We start from the raw sequence: 20,825 nt of genomic DNA, 5'->3' as shown, positions 1-20,825 counted from the left end.
AAAAAAAAAAAAAAAAAAAAAATTAGCCGGGCGTGATGGTAGGCGCCTGTAGTCCCAGCTACTCAGGAGGCTGAGGCGGGAGAATGGCGTGAACCCGGGAGGCGGAGCTTGCAGTGAGCCGAGATTGCGCCACTGCACTCCAGCCTGGGCAACAGAGCAAGACTCTGTCTCAAAAAAAAAAAACACAAAACAAAGAACTTCAACACTTTGGTTCTCACGACCAGTGCCTTATGCCTGTCATTCAGGACTCAAAGTCACAAGGACTTTGAGTGCTACCACAGGACTAGGTAGCACTTTAAATGTGTCACAAATGATCCTCATTATTGCCAAATACACACATCATAATGCATAGGGCTGTGTAATATAAAACAGTAAAGTGAGAAATATTCAAGGATTCAGAAAATTTGGATTCTAACTTTACTTTTTAATAATCATGTGTTTAGGTGATGAATCACATTTATTGATTTGCGTATGTTGAACCAACCTTGCCTCCTAGGAATAAAGCCTACTTAACTGTGGTGGATTAGCTTTTGATGTGCTGCTAAATTTGGTTTGCTAGCATTTTTGTTGAAGATTTTTGCAACTATGTTCGTCAGGAATACTGGACGTTTTCTTTTTTTGTTGTGTCTCTGCCAGGTTTTGGTATCAGAATGATACTAGCCTCACAGAATGAGTTAGGGAGCAGTCCTTCTTCCTCTATTTTTTGGGAGAGTTTCAGTAGGATTGGAAGCAGCTCTTCACACATCTGGTAGAATTTGGCTATGAATCTATCGGGGCTTTTTCATAAACCACATGATCATCTGAATAGATGCAAAAAAAAAAAAAAGGCTTTTGATAAAATTCTTTCATGTTAAAAACTCTCAACAAATTAGGCATCAAAGGTACATACCTCAAAATAATAAAAGCTGTCTATGACAAACCCATAGCCAACATCATACAGAATGGGCAAAAGCTGGAAGCTTTCCCCTTGAGAAAAGGAACAAGACAAGGATGCCCACTCTCCCCACTCCTATTCAATATAGTATTGGAAGTCTAGCCAGAGCAATCAGACAAGATAAAGAAATAAAAGGCATCCAAACAGGAAGAGAGGAAGTCAAACTATCTCTCTTCACAGACAGTAAGATACTATACCTAGAAAAGATATAATCAACTTCAGCAAAGTTTCAGGATACAAAATCAATGTACAAAAAGCAGTAGCATTTCCATACACAAATAACATCCACGCTGACAGCAAATCAAGAAAGCAATCCCATTCACAATAGCCACAAAAAGGCCAGGCACAGTGGCTCACACCTGTAATCCCAGCGCTTTGAGAAAGGCTGAGGCAGGTGGATTTGAGGTCAGGAGTTCGAGACCAGCCTGGGATACATAGTGAAACCCCATCTCTACTAAAAATACAAAAATTAGTCAGATGTGGTGGCAGGCGCCTATAATCCCAGCTACTCGGGAGGCTGAGGCAGGACAATTGCTTGAACCTGGGAGGCAAATGTTGTAGTGAGTTGAGATCACGCCACTGCATGCCAGCCTGGGTGACAGAATGAGACTCCCATCTAAAAAAAAAAAAAAAAGTAGCCACAAAAAAGAATAAAACACCGAGGAATACAGCTAACCAGGGAAGTAAAAGATCTCTATAAGCATTACAAAACACTGCTGAAAAAAAATCAGAGACAACAAAACAAATGGAAAAACATTCCTTGTTCATGAATAGGAAGAATAAATATTGTTAAAATGGCCATATTGCCCAAAGCAATTTACAAATTCAATGTTATTTCTATCAAACTACCAATGAAATTCTTCACAGAATTAGAAAAAAAATTCTAAAATTCATTTGGAACCAAAAAGAGCCCAAGTAGCCAAAGCAATCCTAAGCCAAAGAAACAAAGCTGGAAGCATCATATTACCTAACTTCAAACTATACTTCAAGGCTACAGTAACCAAACAGCATGGTAGTGCTACAGAAACAGACACATAGACCAATGGAACGGGTTAGAGAACCCAGAAATAAAGCCACACACCTATGACTATCTGATCTTTGACAAAAACAAGCAATGGGGAAAGGACTCACTATTCCATAAATGGTGCTGGGATAATTGGCTAGCCATATACAGAAGATTGACACTGGACCCCTTCCTTACACCACACACAAAAATCAACTCAAGATGAATTGAAGACTTAAATGTAAAACCTAAAACTATAAAAACCCTACAAGAAAACATAGGAAATACCATCTGGACATTGGCCTGTGCAAAGACTTCATGAGGAAGACTACAAAAGCAACTGTAAGAAAAACAAAATTTGACCAGTGGGGCCTAATTAAACGAAAGAGCTTCTCCACAGCAAACTAAATTATCAACAGAGTAAACAGACAACTGACAGAATGCAAGGAAATATTTGCAAACTATGCATCTGACAAAGGCCTAATATTCAGAATCTATAAGGAATGTAAGCTAGTCAACAAGCAAAAAACAAACAACCCCATTTTAAAAATGGGCAAAGGACATGAACAGACACTTCTCAAAAGAAGACATACATGCAGCCAATAAGCATATGAAAAAAAATGCTCAACGTCACTAATCATTAGGGAAATGTAAATCAAAACCACATGAAATACCATCTCACACTAATCAGAATGGCCATTAATATTAAAAAGCCAAAAAATAACACAAGCTGGCAAGGTTGCAGAGAAAAGGAATACTTATGGCTGGTGGGAATGTAAATTAGTTCAGCCACGGTGGAAAGAGATTTTTCAAAGAACATAAAATAAAACTACCATTCAACTCAGGAATTTCATTATTGGGTATATACCCAAAGGAATATAAATTGTTCTGCCATAAAGACACATGCACACATATGTTCATCACAGCAGTATTCACAATAGCAAAGACATGGAATCAACCTAGATGCCCATCAGCAGTAGACTGGATACAGAAAATGTGGTATGGATACACCATGGAATACTACACAACCATAAAAAAGAATGAGAACATGGACTTCGTAGCAACATAGAGCTGGAGGCCATTAGCCTAACCCAATTAATGCAGAAACAGAAAATGAAAAACCACAAGTTCTCACTTATAAGTGGGAGCTAAACAGAGTGTACACATGGACACAAATAAGGGAACAATAGACACTGGGGTCTATTTGAGAGTAAAGGGTGGGAGGAGAGCAAGGATCCAAAAACTACCTATCAGGTACTATGCTTCTTACCTAGGTGACAAAATAATCTATCCATCAAACCCCTGTGACATGCAATCTACCCCTGTAACAAACCTGCACATGTACCCCTTGACCTAAAACAAAAGTTGAAAAGAAAAAAAAAAAAAATCATGTGACCTTGGTCAAATCAGGTAACTTCTCTGAGGCTAAGTTTTCTCTGTTGTAAATGGGAATATTTACTTTAACAAATAACAGGATCATTGAGAAGACTAAATTATATGTGTGACATGCTTTATTAATCATAAAAGGTCTTAAAATCGTAAGCAATTAGTATTATCATTTCCCCTGTGTAAGAATCTCATAGTACAGTTAAAATACTCTGTTGATAAAAGAAACATATTATTAAAAAAACGCATTTACACCAATTGTGGGGTAAAAAATAGAGTCAACTGAGCTTTAACTAATATGACAAAAACAACTGACATTTTAAACTACTGTTTTTCTTTTTTATGTGCTAAACTGATCTAGTGCAAAGCCCAACTAATAAACATTTAGAGCCGTTCCCTGACTACAACCAATGATTAAAAAGCAGCAGCTCCGAGATTGAGATAAGCACTGCCTGCTCTCTGCGAGTCCCCTGGCCTAGCTTTCTGGTTCTGACTGTCTGGTAGTAGAGTCACCTTTGGGGTCTCCCACCCAGCCCCCAGCACACCCTCTCACACACTGCCACCTTCAAGGTGAGACTAATCAGGTTTCTGTGACATAGTAAAATCCTTTCACAGACTGAGATAATTAAACCCAAGGTTAAGATATTTGCTAAGACTGGGCCGGGTGCAGTGGCTCATGCCTGTAATCCCAGCACTTTAAGAGGCTGAGGTGGGTGGATCACCTGAGGTCAGGAATTTGAGATCAGCCTGGGCAACATGATGAAACCCTCTGTCTACTAAAAATGCAAAAATTAGCCAGGCATGGTGGCACACGCCTGTATTCCCAGCTACTGGGGAGGCTGAGGCAGGAGAATCACTTGAACCCAGGAAGTAGAGGTTGCAGTGATCTGAGATTGTGCCACTGCACTCCAGCCTGGGCGACAGAGTGAAACTTGGTTGCAAAAAAGAAATAAAAAACGGTATTTGGTAAGACTGGGGAAAACTATGGTATCCAAGCAAGACTATTAAAATGTACAACTCTATGTCAAAACACCTTTTTTCTCAAAATAACTTTAAAACCAAGTGGATCAGCCTTAAATATTAAAGGATTTTTAAAAAGCAAGTCTATCTATAGGTTGCGTTAGGGATTCAAAATGTGTTGACCAACATTATATGAATTCATATAACAATAAAAATGATAACAATTGAAGAATGAAATGGTTACAGTTCCCATTAGAGAAAATACAAAGGAATCTTGGAAGGAAAAGATTTGATCATTGGGATGAGTACCTGAGACTGCTTGACCTCTTTCTTTGTATCTTCAGAAGCCAAACCAAAAGCTGGAAAAAAAAAAGAAACATTTTTACATTAGAGTTAGCAATTCAGGTTAATTCTTATATCCAACAGTTTTGCTTATAATAAAAAAAGAGACTTTAACAAGACATATTTTGCTCATTTTTAAGCAGCTGCATTGCTGCAAACTTGTTATTACTGGCTTTCTTCATCTCAGACCTAAAATTATTCATCAACACGAAGCCAACACGCTTCGGCTACCAAGCAAAAGAAATAGTACATCAGACAAATTCAAAGCTGTGTATGCCATTTGTGTCTATAGACATAAACCATAAAATAGATGTGTACAAAATACTACTTCTTAGAAACCTTAAGTGTGGTGCCTTCTTAAGCAAAGGGGAATTCCTGAGAATCCAGGAGGAAGAAGTACAAATTCTCACCCTCAAAATCACTCCCAGAGCCTGGCAGGCAACAGAGCTAAATTTAGAGCAAGTTTTTTCCTAAGGGCTGCAAGGTTAGAAGTGTGATGCAGATACTACTACCAGCAAGCACAGAACCTACTAAACCCTAACAGAACCCTACTAAAGCAATGGGGCTGGGAGAGTGAGGGAAATTAAAATCACTCTCCATTTAGAATGAATGAATGTTTCGAGTCAGAGCCATAATAGACAAAGATATCCCTAGAGCCACATTTAGGCTCTGCATTAAAAATAATAACAACAACATGACAGTAACACTCTGAAAATATAAAGCAAAATGACAAGCCAAACAGGAAGCTTAACAGAACAAAAAATAGTACCCTTCATTTTACAGCACATTTCTCCTCAACAGCTAAGAGGAAAGCACTGCAGAGTTCACTTTCTCCAATTAGCACTCACAGGAGTAAAAGGCAGTGCCATAGGGCAATGATGTACTAAAAGAGTGGGAGAAGTGACACCATGGAACAATAATGTACAAGGAGTGTCAGCAGAGGGGCTCCTTGGTGGCAGAGGGGACCCTACTCAGAAGCAGGAGACCACCTCACCCATTTGGATCCCTTCTAATTCCTCCCCATCCCCACCCCCAGACATCCATTGCCTCAAATATTGCATTAACATTTGCTCAAAAGAAAGAATCTAAAACATCTTCACACTAAGAAGCAAATGACGAACATGGTTTCATCGTTTCCATTTCCAGAATGACATTTCAAAAGGCAGGGTGAAACTGAAATCTAAGCCATATGAACCTCTATGTGAACAATTTAGGTAACAGTAGACATTATACAAGGCCTCCCTGAGACCATCTCACATAAAATAATAAATCCCCAATTCCACACCCTCCTTATCCACCTCAGTCTGCTTTACTCTTCTCCAGAGCACTTATCACCAACTGACATATATATTTATTTATTACTTATCTTACGTCAGTTGATTATAAGCTCCACAAGGGCAGGAATACAGTTATACTGGGTTTGGGTGGGGGTGGGGGTGGGGTTGTTTTGTGTTTTTTGAGACAGGGTCTCACTCTGTTGCCCAGGATAGACTGCAATGGCACAATCTCAGCTCACTGCAACCTTCATTCCTGGGCTCAAGTGATCCTCCCACCTCAGCCTCCCGAGTAGCTGGGACTACAGGCATGTGCCACCATGCCCAGCTAATTTTTGTGTTTTTTGTGGAGACAAGGTTTCAACATGTTACTCAGGCTGGCCTCAAATTCCTGGGCTCAAGCAATCCGCCCACCTCGGCACCCCAAAGTGCTAGGATTACAGGCCTGGGCTACTACCCCACCAGGAATACAGTTTTATCTACTGTTTGCCACCACACCAAAAGCACAGCTAGCACACAGAAGGAACTCAGTAAATATGTACTTAATAAATGAATGAGTGAAAGTCTTCACTCTGGAGGACCCTAGGGTCACATCACATAAGGACTGCCCGCTCCCTATACTAGGCAGCGCCAACCCAGTAGAACAAAGAAGCTTAGTGCCTCTCACCTTTATTTTCAACAGGATCTAATGCATTTTCTCACTTTACACACACACACACACACACACACACACACACACACACACACGAAAAACAAAGCCCAATCATCACTTCAAGTTCTAAGAAGAAAGGAGAGATTTAATTGCAAAGCCATTTAAATTCTGCTTCTGGGTACTTAACTTTTTGGTTTTATTTTATTTACTTCTAAGCTAATATGCACATTTAAAACCCTGCAGAAGATATCAAAAACAGAATTACTTAAGGAATATCATACAGGGAGGTTGCAACATGTTAACACATCTTAGCACCACAGAATTCCAGAAAATAGAATATTCTGAGAACTTGCAAGATACAAAAACTGTGATCAAACTAATTCATGACTTTGATTCAAAAATCCATCTCCCGCTGAGCGTGGTGGCTCACATCTGTGTAATCCCAGCACTTTGGGAGGCCAAGGCAGGAGGATCCCTTGAAGCCAGGAGCTTGAAACCAGCCTGGGCAACATAGGGAGGCCTTATCTCTACAAAAAATAAAAAAATTAGCCAGACATGTGGCTGAGCATAGTGGCCCATGTCTGTAATCCCAGCACTTTGGGAGGCTGAGGCGGGGGGATCATGACGTCAGGAGTTTGACACCAGCTTGGCCAACATAGTGAAACCCCATCTCTACTAAAAATACAAAAATTTGCCAGGCATGGTGGCAGGTGCCTGTAGCCCCAGCTACTAAGGAGGCTGAGGCAGGAGAATCACTGGAACCTGGGAGACGGGGGTTGCAGTGAGCAGAGATCACACCATCACACTCCAGCCTGGGCGACAGAGCAAGACGCCGTCTTCAAAAAAAAAACAACAACCAGTTATACTAGAGCACGCCTGTCATCCCAGCTACTTAGGAAGACAAGGCGGGAGGATCCTTTGAGCCCAGGAGTGAGCTATAATCATGCCACTGTACTCCAGCCTGGACAAGAGTGAGACCCTGTCTAAAAAAACCCATCTCCCCCTCCCCAATTAATTCCTAATTCCAAACAAGGACAGTCAAATATCTCTGGGGTTAGAATGTCTTCTTTTATCAAATAAAATAACTTTCTTAATGTAACAGGTCCAGTAGCATCATCTAATAACACGTTTACTTTTACTTCACTTTTTTGCAAGGCCAGACTGAGCTATATGACCACGAAGTGCATGTGAACACAAAAGTCCCTAGCCCTTAGAATGTAGAATATAGTGCAGGGAAGGTATCTTTATTTGGTACTGGTTCTTAAAATTACTAATGTATCACCTTTTGTAAGTAAGCAGCTAATATTATTTGATGATGTAACTGTTTAAAGTAGGAATTACATACAGGAAAGATATTGCCAATACGTCAAATAAATTCCACAAATTCTGCTTGTTGTAATCGAGACACCATTCCTTTAGCCAGACAAAGCTTAACTGAGCTAAGTTAAACTAGATTCTAGCTCTGTCCAAAAATATAGACCTAGAGTTAAAATATCCATTAAAAAAAAAAAAAAAACCCAAACCAAAAAAGCCTGTCATTTCTCATCACTCTGCCGTGAAATTTAAAATTCCTTTTTCCCATGATAGACACAAATTATAATATTTAAAACAATGACATAAAAAATGCATCAGAGTTACTTTCCGTTGTAGGAACAAATCATAAAACAAGATAATCCTTAGAAAAAAATGCCAGTTGTTTTTTGTTTTGTTTTGTCTTGAGACAGGTCTCACTCTGTTGCTCAGACTGGAGTGCAGTGGCACTATCTCAGCTCATTGCAACCTCCACCTCCATTCAAGCGATTCTCTCCTACCTTAGCCTCCTGAGTAGCTGGGATTACAGGCGCATGCCCTATGCCCGGTTAATTTTTGTATTTTTAGTAGAGCTGGGGTTTTGCCATGTTGGCCAGGCTGGTCTCAAACTTCTGACCTCAGGTGATCCGCCCACCTCGGCCTCCCAAAGTGCTGAGATTACAGGCATGAGCCACCATGCCCAGCTGCCAATTGGTTTTATCTTTACATTTCTATAATCTAAATAAATCAAAAGAAATCATCAAGGAACCAAATGTGGCCGGACGTGGTGGCACATGCCTGTAATTCTAGCACTGTGAGAGGCTGAGGCAGGAGGATTACTTGAGGTCAAAAGTACAAGACCATCCTGGGCAAGATGGTGGGACCCCATCTCTCCAAAAAAAAGAAAAAAATTAAAGCTTAGCCAGGCTTGCTAGTGCACACCTGTAGTCCCAGCTACTTGGGAGGCTGAAGTGGGAGGACTCCATGTATCCAAAAGCTCAAGGCGGCAGTAAACTATGGTCATGCCACTTCACTCCAGCCTGGGTGACAGAGAGAGACCCTGCCTCTTAACAAAATATAAATAAATAAAAATAAAAAGGAACCAAATATACTGTGAAGGCACAGAATATGCTATACCACTAATAAATCCAATCTTAAAATAACTAACCATTTACAGAATTCTTACCCATAAAAATCCTGGTTTCATGGAAATGAAAGAGAAATGGAGCAAAGAGATGAGCAAAGTGAGAAAAATTAGCAAGGGAGGTAGGAAATTGCCTGTCACCTTCAACAATGCTAACAAGAGTGCATACTGCAATTTGAGTCTGGGCTAGTGAGTGACAAAGAAAAGGAGGAGTGAGGGAAAGATTTCTCCATCCTGCCCCCAACCAAAGGGGCACACAGGAGTGGCTACCTGAGGCTCAGTGTTAGCTGTTTGCTTTCATATTAATTTCCAGATTCAGCAGGGAAAATATTGTTGAAAATTTGGCCTTAGTGCTTTAATGTGCAGTTGGAGAAATATTCCAGAGTAAATCATGCTTTATATGCCAAACTGCTGTTTAAAAGTAATTTCCCCTTTTCTATTTTCAACATGAATTCTGGTAAATTGCAACAGGGAACTATATTTAAAGTGCAAATCAGGGCAGGCAATAGAAATCGGACCTCTTCCATGATAACTTTAAATAATTCAAGCCAACAAATGTGTTAGCACGCCTAGACGGAGAGATAAATCAAGATTTTACAACTAACCTGGGACTAAGATTTATAGGCCAGCCTAAGCCCCCGAGTGTAAGAAAACTGGCGAGTAATTAATTGCAACGCATTTAAGCAGCACTAATCAACTCTCTTTCCTTGTCCCTGTGAGGGAGCAAGGGACCCCCATTCCCACGCAGGAAAGATGATTGTGCCCTCTACCTCCTCACCTGATTTTGTTCCAATTCTCTTAATTCGTTTTCCCAAACTTTCCCAGGAACATCTCTCATAGAAACCAAATGAAATACTAAAAACAAGAAAACCACTAAGCTGCCAAATAACTCCACCTCAGAGGGCGCTGTCAGGAACCAATGAGACAATGCCTACAGCCTTTGGCATCAGCTCAGAATATATAAAAAAGCTCAGCCAACAGCTGTGGCCATGCTGGTGACCACAATGATAATGACCGCAGTCTGGGAAGTGTCTAGGTGGTTGCCTGCCCTGCACAAAAGCCAGGAGGACACAAAACCCGGTACCTGTGGCTCTGTCACCCAGGCCAAAGCTCACAGAGAGCCTCTTGGAAGCACACATGGCTCAGGTACTCCCTCCAGGCTATGCAGGCTGCCACTTCTTTTCTAACACGCTGGGGGAGGAAGCCTTCGGGGCTTCACTTTCTTTCCTGTGACCTACTTACAAAGCATGTCACCCAGCCGGCTCCAGCCTCCAGCAGCTGCCTCTCTGTGGAGCTTTCCAGGATTAATTCCAGGTCCTCCAGGGGGCCTTAAGCTCCAGGATACATGGCGCATAGCCAACTTACTTGTTTCCAAGTACCCACTTTGAAGATAATCCATGGCAGCAGAGGGACAGAAACAAACACCCCTGCAGCCCAGCGACAGGGGTAAAGTCTGCCTTTTTTCCACCCTACTGGGACAAATCCACTGTCCCCTGTCCCCACAGCAGCAGACAAGCTGGGTAGCAGCTCCATTTACCATGGGACACCACCTCCAACCATGGGACGGAAGGCCCCGCCACTCCATACTTTTTTTAAAGGGCATCGGGTTTTAGTCTCTCCCTCCTGGGTTTTATACAGGGCAGGCCAAGGGCAGGGCCAACACACATGGTGGCAGAAATACCTCAGAAGAGGGAGTGACCCAGGTAGGGTCCCTTGATGGGAGAGGGTGACCTGGTCAGGCAGGGACCCCTGTGAGGAGGGGGTGACCCAGGCAGGGACCCCTGTGAGGAGGGGTGACCCAGGCAGGGACCCCTGTGAGAAGGGGGTGACCCGGGCAGGGACCCCTGTGGGGAGGGGTGGCTGGGGCTAGAAATGAGGCTGAAGGTACCAGGGGCCATATCATAAGAGCAGGTGGTACTGGGGAGTCAGGTTTTTCTGAGCCAGGAACAGCTGTTTGAGGTTTTAAGGAGGGTATGCCATGTTGAGACCTGTGCCCAAGACAGCTTTCTGGAGTGTGTGAGATGGCTGTGGGAGGACAAGAAAGGACACAAACATGCCAGTGGGAAGGCCACTGGTGTCAAGCAAGGAGCGCTAAGGGCCTCAGTTAAGGTGGCAGTGAGCAGGGGAGGGGTGGGGCCACTAAAGAAGCCGAAGCTGCAGACTCTGAGACAGAGCACGGGGTGGGTGGTGAGACGGGAGGGGAGGGCCTGGGGCCTCTGAGAATAAAGGAGGATAGCACGTGTGAGGGAAGGCAACTTGGTCCCCAGCGTCCTGAGGATACGTGAGTGCAGATACACAGGACAGCCAGGTGCAGGGGTGAGCCCAGCACAGGGGTGTGCGTGCGATAGCGGCTGCAGCACTAGAATCTTCACAGCGCACCAGAACGGAGGCCAAGGCTTGTGAGGCCAAGGACGGCTCAGGGGAACCCCAACATTTAAGGACAAAACTGCAAAGGAGACTAAAGCAATGGCCAGATGGGGAGGAGAAGCAGGAGAGAAGGCAGCTGTTTAACGAATCCTTTCAAAGAACTCCCTCCTTAAAGCTACACGGTACAACAGAAAGATGTGGCAGCAGAGGAGACCCGGGCCAGGGCCCTGCCTGAGAAGTCATATAGCATAAGGTCAAAGTACAGAGTACAAAGACAAAGTACACTGAAACCTCCTAGGTTCAAATCCAGGCTCTGCCACTTAATAGTTAAGCCACCTCTCTGAGCCTCTGTTTCCCTCCCTGTAGAGGGAAAAAATGGAATAAGAATTAAGTGAGTTCATGTAGGTTCAGGTTCAAAAAAGTACCTGGCCTATGGTAAAACCTATTAAGCCTTTTGCTCAAGTGCCAAACAGTAAACTCTTAGGAAAAGAGATCTGCTGCTGGGAAAGATGTCAGGACAATTCAGCCAGTGGAGAGAAGTAGTAAGGAAGGAGGCCAAGCCTCCTACCCCAGTGAGGCAGCAAGCGTGCAGACAAGACATTCCCCCATTGAGCCTACTATCGACTCAGAGATGATCTAGCTCCATCTGAAACTCCTCTCCTGTTTTATCACAGAAGTCATGGGAAAAATTGGAATATTAGCTTTTCTTCACTTGACAACAAAGTTTGAGGAGACCAACATATTCTATGGGCCAGAGAATAAATATATTTACAGGAAGGACAGTAGATGGTGGGAAAAAAAAGAGAAAAATAGAAAATAACTATATATATATGAGGGAAAAGATCATTTCCTACTTTGATTTGCATCTTGTTTAAAAACGATCACTCAGGATATGCAAACCAGAAAATTGCAACTCAAAACAGTTTTGGGGGGTGAGATTTAAAACCTCACCCTCACTAGCATGTTCCATAGCCTAAGTCATAGGAAGAGTCAGAAAAATCCCGGGTCACACAGCCTACTACAGAACACACCAAAGAGGAGCACAGCAAATATTCAAACAAAAAAAAAATTAGCACTTTACGTAATTCCTTTAAATTGCAAGTGTACTACTGAACAGTTAACTGTCAGCCTTAACTTATAAAAATTTATGATTAACTTTTGGGCATCTTATTAAAGAAGTAGATTTTTAAAAGTACCCCTAGTGTGCAGATGGTTGGACGGATGGATAGACAGACAGATAAGGTAAGCACTCCTGTCAGTACCACTCAATCCATGGTACACACAATCTCAGACGCTCTAAGCCTTTAGAAACTTATTTGCATATTGCCCAAAAACCTTTGCTTTAATAACTCACGGCTCTAACTTTTGATACTCAAGCTCCACGGACTATGGTTTCCTCAACAGCATTTAAAAATTTGCCAAATGATCCTGGAGCCTGAGACAGACTTCTCAGTTTTAGTTCTGGCGTTTCCAGTTCCTTTCCCAAGTACACAAAAGACCTGACTGAGTAGGCCTCAATGCCACACTTTGCTCTCTCCAGAACAACTCCTTACTTTTTTTAAGGCAAAACAACCATCGATCATCTTTTTTTTGTTTTGTTTTGTTTTCTGAGATGGAGTCTCGCACTGTCGCCCGGGCTGGAGTACAGTGGCGTGATCGTGGCTCACTGCGACCTCCGATTCTCCCGCCTCAGTCTCCTGAGTAGCTGGGATTACAAGCACCCGCCACCACGCCTGGCTAATTTTTTTTTTGTATTTTTAGTAGAGACAGGGTTTCACTATGTTGACCAGGCTGGTATTGAACCCCTGATCTCATGATCCGCCCACCTCGGCCTCCCAAAGTGCTGGGATTACATGTGTGAGCTACTGCACCCGGCCTCGATCATCTTTATATTCCACAGATGTTCACAGAAATCACCCAATAAGAGTCCTAGTTTATACCCGGGCCTATGGTGGCCCAGGCAGGGTTCTCACACCTGGCTTCACAGACAACTTACCTGGAGGTCTCATTTCAGATCTTCTGAATCAGAAAATCTGGAGCTAGAACGCAAGAATCTGCATTTTAACAAATAGGGGCTTCTTTAAGACACTCAGATGATTCTCTGAAGTCTGACAGCCACTAAGATGCACAACTAGACAGGAACTCAAGGTAACTGAATGTGGCTATTTTCACAACAGGCTGTGGCCATTTAACTTCCTTGACTTCATTCAGCTCATAAATGAAAAACAACCTCCTCCATCTCCCCCCTCAAGGATCCAGAGAAGATAAATTCAACGTGATATGTAAAGAGCCTTGAGTTTCTTACGGGGAAGTAATGATGTAAACTAAAATATATCATCTTTTCAGCTACATAAAATATTCTTTTAGGAGAGAAAATAAGTCATATCCCTAGGAGGAAATGACACTGCTATACTTAAGATACGTTCACCTCTTATTTGACAACACTTATACTTGTTTTTGTTTTTATTTTTGTTTTGTCTAAACCCTCAGCTTCACAACATGTAGATATATGTAGATAAAGACTACTGTCCTCTCCAACTTCTACCAAATCTTGGTATATATACATTTTGAGTAAATGCTTAAATGAATTTATTCTGTTAATCAAGGCTCTCTTCCTTTAAAACACACACACACACACACACACACACACAAAAGAAAAACACACAATAAAACAACCAAGTGCAGTGGAACATGCCTGTAGTCCCAGCTGACTGGGAGACTGAGGCAGACAGATCACTTGAGGCCAGGAGTTCAGGTCCAGCCTGGGCCCCATAGCCAGACCTGCCAACTTTTTTTTTTTTTTTTTTAGATAGAGTCTCATTCTGTCACCCAGGCACAGTGGTGCAATCTTTGCTCACTACAACCTCGGCCTCCTGGGTTCAAGCGATTCTCCTGCCTCAGCCTCCCGAGTAGATGGGACTACAAACACGCATCACCACACCTGGCTAATTTTTTTGTATTTTTAGTAGAGACAGGGTTTCACCTTGTTGGCCAGGCTGGTCCTGAACTCCTGACCTCAAATGATCTGCCTGCCTCAGCCTCCTAAAGTGCTGGGATAACAGGTTTGAGCCACCATGCCCAGACAGACACCCAACTCTTAAAAAAAAAAAAAAAAAAAAAACCTACTCAAATTGCCACCTAATATAATGACCCCCCAAAATACCTTCCAGCCAGGCCTGTCCTCTACAGACCTAAATATCTAACTGCTCACCTGACACGGTACCTGGCCATCTCACATGCATTTTGAACTCAGTTTGTGCAAAACTGAACTTATGCAGCTTCAACTCCCACTAAAATTAAAAGTCAAAGTACATTTCAAAAAATGGTGTAAGTACTTAATGCCACAGAACTGTACACTTAGAATTCATTACACTTAATAAACCCTATGTTGTGTACATTGAACTATATAAAACTTTCTGAAAACCTGGTCCTCCTCCTTCAGTGCCCAAGTTAGTAAACAGCACTACTACCCATGGTGGATGTGACGGAAATGTATGACTCGTCCTTGCCCCACCCTTTCTCTCAGCACACGAAACCCAACCAGTCCCAGAGTCTGAGAGATTCTTAACCCTCTCTCACAACCTGTCTCCAGCAGCCTCCTCACAGTTCCCCACAGCTACGACAGCCCCCTCCAACTCCTGCTCCATGGAACATCCATCACGAAAAGGCAGCCATATCACATACTGCCCCATTACAGCCCTTCAAACACTTCCCCCTGCTCTGAGGACGACCCCAAAATACGTCCCCCTGATCTGCAAGGCCCTGCCTAACCTGGCCCCTACTGATCTTGCCAGCCTTTCAGTCCTCTGTCCTCTCTCCACTTGGCTCTTTCACCACCAAGCTCTGCCCCCCACTTACCATAAGATCTCTGCTTCCCCTTCGGGTCTGAGCTCTAACGTCACATCTTCTAAGAAGCCTTCCTTGACCCTTACCCCACAGTTTCTCAACTTTGGCACTGTTGACATTTTGGATCCAATAATTAATTGTTCGACGGTAGGGTGGAACTGTCCTGTGCCCCTGTAGGATGTTCAGCGGCATCCCTGACTCTAGATGTCAGTAGCACCCTCTGCCAAACCAGCCCCTGGGATAACCAAAAAGTATCCAGACAGCAACAAACGTTCCCTGAGGTGCAAGATGGCTCCCTGTTGAGATCCATCTCCCCAGTCTAGGCAAAATCCATCTGTCTCCCTGCAACATGTTCTCACAGCATCCTGAACATCTCTTCCACAGCATTTAGCACAGACACAATTCGTTCTGCAGTCGTTACTGTTTAATATCACCTTGCCTTTTGGGGTGCAAGCTCCCCAAGGGTAGAGACAGACTAGATCTGTCTTGTTTCTGCAATATCACGATGCCTGACACACAGTAGGTACCCACATTACTCTGAATAAATGAGACGCTTTGGGCAGTTTTTCCTTTTAACACGATTTTAAAATTGACATTCTTCGAGTAGTTCAAGTCAACACCTACATTAAATCAGGTTTCTTTGGGGGTTGCTTAGTGACTAGAACTTTGAAATCATGGTAGCAAGGGAGAACTTCCTCAATAGGTCTGATGAACCCTTGAAACTCACAACTTTTCCTTTACCATGGGAAAGATGAGATTAACCTATGGAGACTCCCAAATATTGTTCTTAAGAAGTAATCTGTGCAAAGCCAAAGATGGACCACACGGAGTGCTACAAGAGGAAAAACATAGAACATTTGCAACTTTTCTCTAAGTAATACCTTTATGCCTAAAAATTATGCTTGCTTGCTTGCTTCATAACAAGTCTAGTAAAACACACAAAAAAAAACCTGGCTCCAAGAGCCAATTATAAGGAAGTGCTCAAATACGGAGCCCACAATGTTTGTCCCCAAGGAAGTTACCACATCTCCTTTCAATTCACACTGCTATTTGAAACAGATGCTCTCCCTCCCTCCCACTAGCTTAGCTGTTGGCTACTGGCAAACTCCCCTGGGTCAAGTCCATGACCAGGTGGGCCATGCCAATTCGGGGGTCCTGGATTACCTGGATGACAAAGAATCCATCCAGAAGATTAAAATCTGTGCCAGTAATATCTGCATACTGCTTAAGAAACGAAGAGGTTTTAAGAATCAAAACACACAAAACAACCTGGAATTAGGTCTGACTCTTGGTGTCCTAAAATTTCTGACTCACTGCAATGAAAGGAATCTGGGCAAGACCTGGCTCAGAATGAAAAACCATCCCCAATTTTGGCAGGTGCTAAGAAATACAAAATTGGCTCACACAGAGAAGAGACAGGGTTGTGAAAAATAAAAGCTAATACCTATTATTTTATCAATATAATTGGTTCAAATAAGCTTCTTCTATAATTAGGATTAGGTTTGGCAATAGGATTGGGTTTGGTTGCATACAATCTCATGCAATACAAGTCTGCAAACAGGCCATGCAGAGTTGGCATGATGCTCCACATCCATCTGGCATCCAGGCTTCTTCTACCTTTCTCCTCTACCATCCTTATGCTGGCTTCCATCTTCAAGGTCACCTCATGGTCACAAGATGGCCACCATGGCTCCATCCATCAGATCCACTTAATAGGCAATGGGAAGGAGGATAACAGAAAAGGCATGCATCCCAGCTGAGTAGGCCACCTTGAATGAGCTTTACCAGGAGCCCCACCCAACAATCTCTAAAGATAGCTCTGTAGAGACTAGCTGCCCCCATATGCAAAGGCCACTGAGAGAAATGTTTCACATTGCTGCTGCCACCGCTGCCACCACCACCCCACCATCATTCCTCCACCCTTCCCCCCAACCCGGATTATATTAGTTTTGTTAGGAAAACAGGGGCCAAAGGGTTATTGCGCAGGCAGCTGGCAGTCTCTGCTACAATGGGGTCAGTATGTTAAAACTGCAAGAGATGGCAAAATGCTAGCATTCTATCCAGTCTATGCGTCCTGTTCATATGAGAAAACTGAAGCTCAAAACCACTAAAAGCCACACAGCTAACAAATGGTAACCTGGAGGCTTGAATCAATCTTCCCATTCTGAAACCGGTGCCAGACTTTAGAACCAAAGTTGCAGTGAACCGTGTCTGTATATGCATGTGGGTTTAAAAGAAATTTTCTATATTGACTTTTCTCTAAACACATAAACAAGTAAGTTCTAGTTTGTGGAGAAACTATATAGTCAGGCCCATTTTACATGGGAATATTTAAGGTATTTATAAACTATCAAGATTGTTCACATGCCTCAAAACGGCTGTCACATTGTCTGTTTCAGCAAGATTCCAAGAACATCATAAGTGGGGACATCTTTATACGTGTCAGTGCCCTTCCCCTAAATCGAAGCAGAGCTCCATAAAAGGTATTCATGAGTCACTTCAGACCTCGAAGAATACAGCCTCCCGTCTGTGCCAACCCATGAAAGCCAGTTCACAAAGCCCAAATGTCTCACAGGGACCTTTTAATGCATTTTATGTCTTATTTATTGTGCTTATCTGACAACTTCACAAGGCTAACAGACATCTCTAAAAATGTGTTGACATTTTAGTGCATTCTGAATGTCCTTCAGTGTATTATCAAATTTGGACAGTGCAAATATTCCCCCACGGATAGTAAAAAATACACAGCAATACAAATGTGCATTTCAGCCCATATGTTGTATATATTATATACAAATATTATACCCCCAGTACAGCATTATAAAGTGCAGTGCTATAAATAGAATGCCAATTTCAGCTACCACCCACCCATTTGGTTAGTTGCAAAACATCCAGGCAACAAGCCAACTGATGCAGCCAGGAGTCACCCAGTCGCTTTCCCAAACCTCCAACCTCCCTTTCTCCCAGGGCTGCCACCCAGCAATGCCTTTCTTCCACTGAAGCCGATTCCAGCCAAATTCAGTTGCCCCCCAAGACCAACTACAGCCTTCTCTGCCCAAGTGCCCTAATATTTTTAATTACACTGCTGGCTAATTAATCATGCATGTAAACAATTAATTACCAACTAATCTTGCTCTTTTCCCGTACTTATTGAGCGCCTATAGAAATGCCAGAAGTACACAGAAGCAGCAAATTAATCCTTATTCGAAGAGCTTAAATACAAATAAAAACGGGCTTTAAAGGCTCCGGTGGGCTAACAAGAGCAAGAGCAGTGCGCAAAAACGCTACGTCTTTTCCTAAACTGCACCATTCTGCCATTTGTAAAAAATCTGAAATTACTGCCTTTTCACAGGCTGGAAACACCAGCAAGTCTGGGTTAGAGGACAACAACTCTGCAACAGTCTGAAAAGAAAATAATTTTTCGCTCAAGATTTCAAACTTGAACAAATCTTATCATAAAAGTCAATTACAAGGCTGCTTCTTTTTTTGTTTTTTTTTTAAACTTTTATCACATCGTTTTACGATAAAGGAGGGAAATGCCCTTGCGAGGAGAATAGAAATAAAAAAGGATGGACATTACAGCAGCAGGAGACCGGGCAAGCACTGCTCGCAGACGTGTCCCCTGATGTTCCCAGCGTAGACCCGAGACAGGAGCAAGCCTCCCCACGGCGTCCTCCCCGCCGCGCCCGCTCCCGCGGAGGCCCCTGTCCTCCTCCGGGTCGGAATCCGGGAACGGCTGGCGCGGAGCTGGCCGCTTACCCTCAGGGGCCAGGGCACGTCCTGAACGCCCTGCGGAGAGGCGCGCGGACACCGGGACCGCTGTCCTCCCCCCTGGGGGTCGAGCAGGAGAAGCGAGACCTCGGGGGCCGCCTCGCCGGCTCCCGTCCAGCCTCCCGCCCGGCGCGGGGCGCGCAGGACGGCGGAGCGCGGGCGGAAGGCAAGGGGGCGGGACCGCCGCCGCCGCTCGCGCTCTTTCAAAGTTTCTTCGGTGGCACAGTTCCTGCGCGCTTCCTGTGGGGGCGGCCGCTGCGCCCTCGCCGCCCCGCCGCCCGCCTGCTCGGGGCGGAGGAGGCATGGAGACGCCAGTCTCGGGCCGGGGCGGCGGCGGGGACCCAGGACCGAAAGGGGCCGAGCGGGCACGCCTTGGGTCCCGGGGCCGAGTCCCACCTGGGCGCCGCGAGAGGGCGCTGCTGACGGCGCGGCACAGCGGGGACCGGACGGCGGGACGCGCGCCGGCGGGGCAGGGCTGGGCCGCCCGGCGCCTTCCTCCCTGCGCCGACCGGGGCACGGGCGACTGTGCCCGCGTACCCCACGCCTCGCCTTTGAGCGCCTGGCCGCCGGCTACTTACCCAGGGAGCAGGTGAGGAGCGCGAGCAGCGCCGGCGGCGTGAGCAGCCACCAGCAGGCGGGCGGCCGCATCCCGGCGGCGGAGGCTGCGCACCCTACCTGGGCGCGGGGACTGGAGACACGCGGGGAGCGGAGCTGCGCCGCTGCCGCTGCCGCCGCCGCCCTGCCGCCGCGGCTGACCCTTCTCCGCCGGCTCCCCTCCTCCCTCCTTCAGCTCCGCCGCGCCATCGCCGGCCGCGCCCTCTGGCGGCCGGGAGCGGGAGTGACCCTGTGCGCGCTTCCAGCGTCCGCCCGGCTAGCTGCAGCGGCGGGTGTCCGGCCCGACGGGCTACGGTGGAGGTGGCCTCAGCTTTGCCCGCACGGCGCCCGCCTTCGAGGCGTCTGACCTCTGCCCGCTCCGGCCGCCAGCCTCCACCCCTCCTCTCCCTTCCTCTCTGCGTCCCTCCTGACCTAGGCCCCGTGCCCTGCCTTTATGCCCTCCCACCTTACCGCGTCACCCCCATCAGTAGTTACACCTGTAAAGTGCAGGCGAGCAGTAATCACTTTTCCTCCCTGCTAATGTATTATCTGCTGTGAAAAAAAAAAAAATGTAATCAATAGTTCAACTCTTAATATTGTTGGCACCAATGCTCTACTTTGATGAAGGTGTTTTTAATCAGCTCAACTAATTTACTTAATATCCCCTTTAAATGGATTTTGGCCAATAGCCTAGGTCTGGGATTTGGCTTTTAAACAAGTTTGTGTAAATGTAATTTTCTATAAATGTAATTTTAAGTGTTCACCATAATGGAAGAGAGTGGGTGTAATTTTATTCAAAATATAAAAATTAATTAAACTGGAATACAGAGAAGTGGGGCGATGTGGGAGTGCCTCCTGTTCCCGCAGGACTGCCAAGGGCCTCCCTCCCCAGCCCGGTAGAGTGGTGGCCCTGATAGGGGACTAGCCCTGTTGCGTTGTGTGGTGCACTGAAGGGGAAACCAATTACAAGTAGGAACTAGAGACTCCTTCAGTGGTTCTGAACTCCCTCGTGCCTCCCTCAAGCCTTGACTCACTTCTATTTCCAAGGAAGTGCACAGGGCCAAGTGCTTTTCCCGGCCCTAGTTTAGCTCATGACCTCTCGAAGGCAGTATCTGTTTTCCTTCATATTTAGTCACTTGTTGGATACCTACTATGTGACTGCAACTCTGCTAAGCACCCTAGGAATGCCGGTATCTTTCACATGGACATACCACATTCACCTACTTGCTAAACATTTAATGAGGATGAGGCGCTGGGAATAC

The 20,825-nt window shown here is 44.7% G+C and overlaps 1 protein-coding gene across 3 annotated transcripts in view; it reads right to left on the bottom strand.

Annotated features, from left to right (window-relative positions):
* The window catches only part of B3GLCT (beta 3-glucosyltransferase), a 120,633-nt gene extending 100,900 nt beyond the window's left edge, over positions 1-19,733 (bottom strand). Inside the window, exons 1-2 of one of the 3 annotated variants that reach the window (XM_015439125.4) lie at positions 18,958-19,733; positions 4,593-4,642 (exon numbers count right to left, since the gene is read on the bottom strand). In XM_015439125.4, coding sequence (XP_015294611.3) covers positions 4,593-4,642; positions 18,958-19,273 — 366 coding nt within the window. In that variant the 5' untranslated portion in view covers positions 19,274-19,733. Of the gene's footprint in view, positions 1-4,592; positions 4,643-10,069; positions 10,292-18,957 lie in introns of those variants that run through there. The other 2 variants (XM_005585593.5, XM_065533132.1) reach the window with 2 other exon arrangements.
* Positions 19,734-20,825: the final 1,092 nt, after the last annotated feature.

This window comes from Macaca fascicularis, chromosome 17 (assembly GCF_037993035.2).
Source record: "Macaca fascicularis isolate 582-1 chromosome 17, T2T-MFA8v1.1".
Classification (NCBI taxonomy): domain Eukaryota; kingdom Metazoa; phylum Chordata; class Mammalia; order Primates; family Cercopithecidae; genus Macaca; species Macaca fascicularis.
This window is presented reverse-complemented; position numbering and strand designations above follow the sequence as displayed.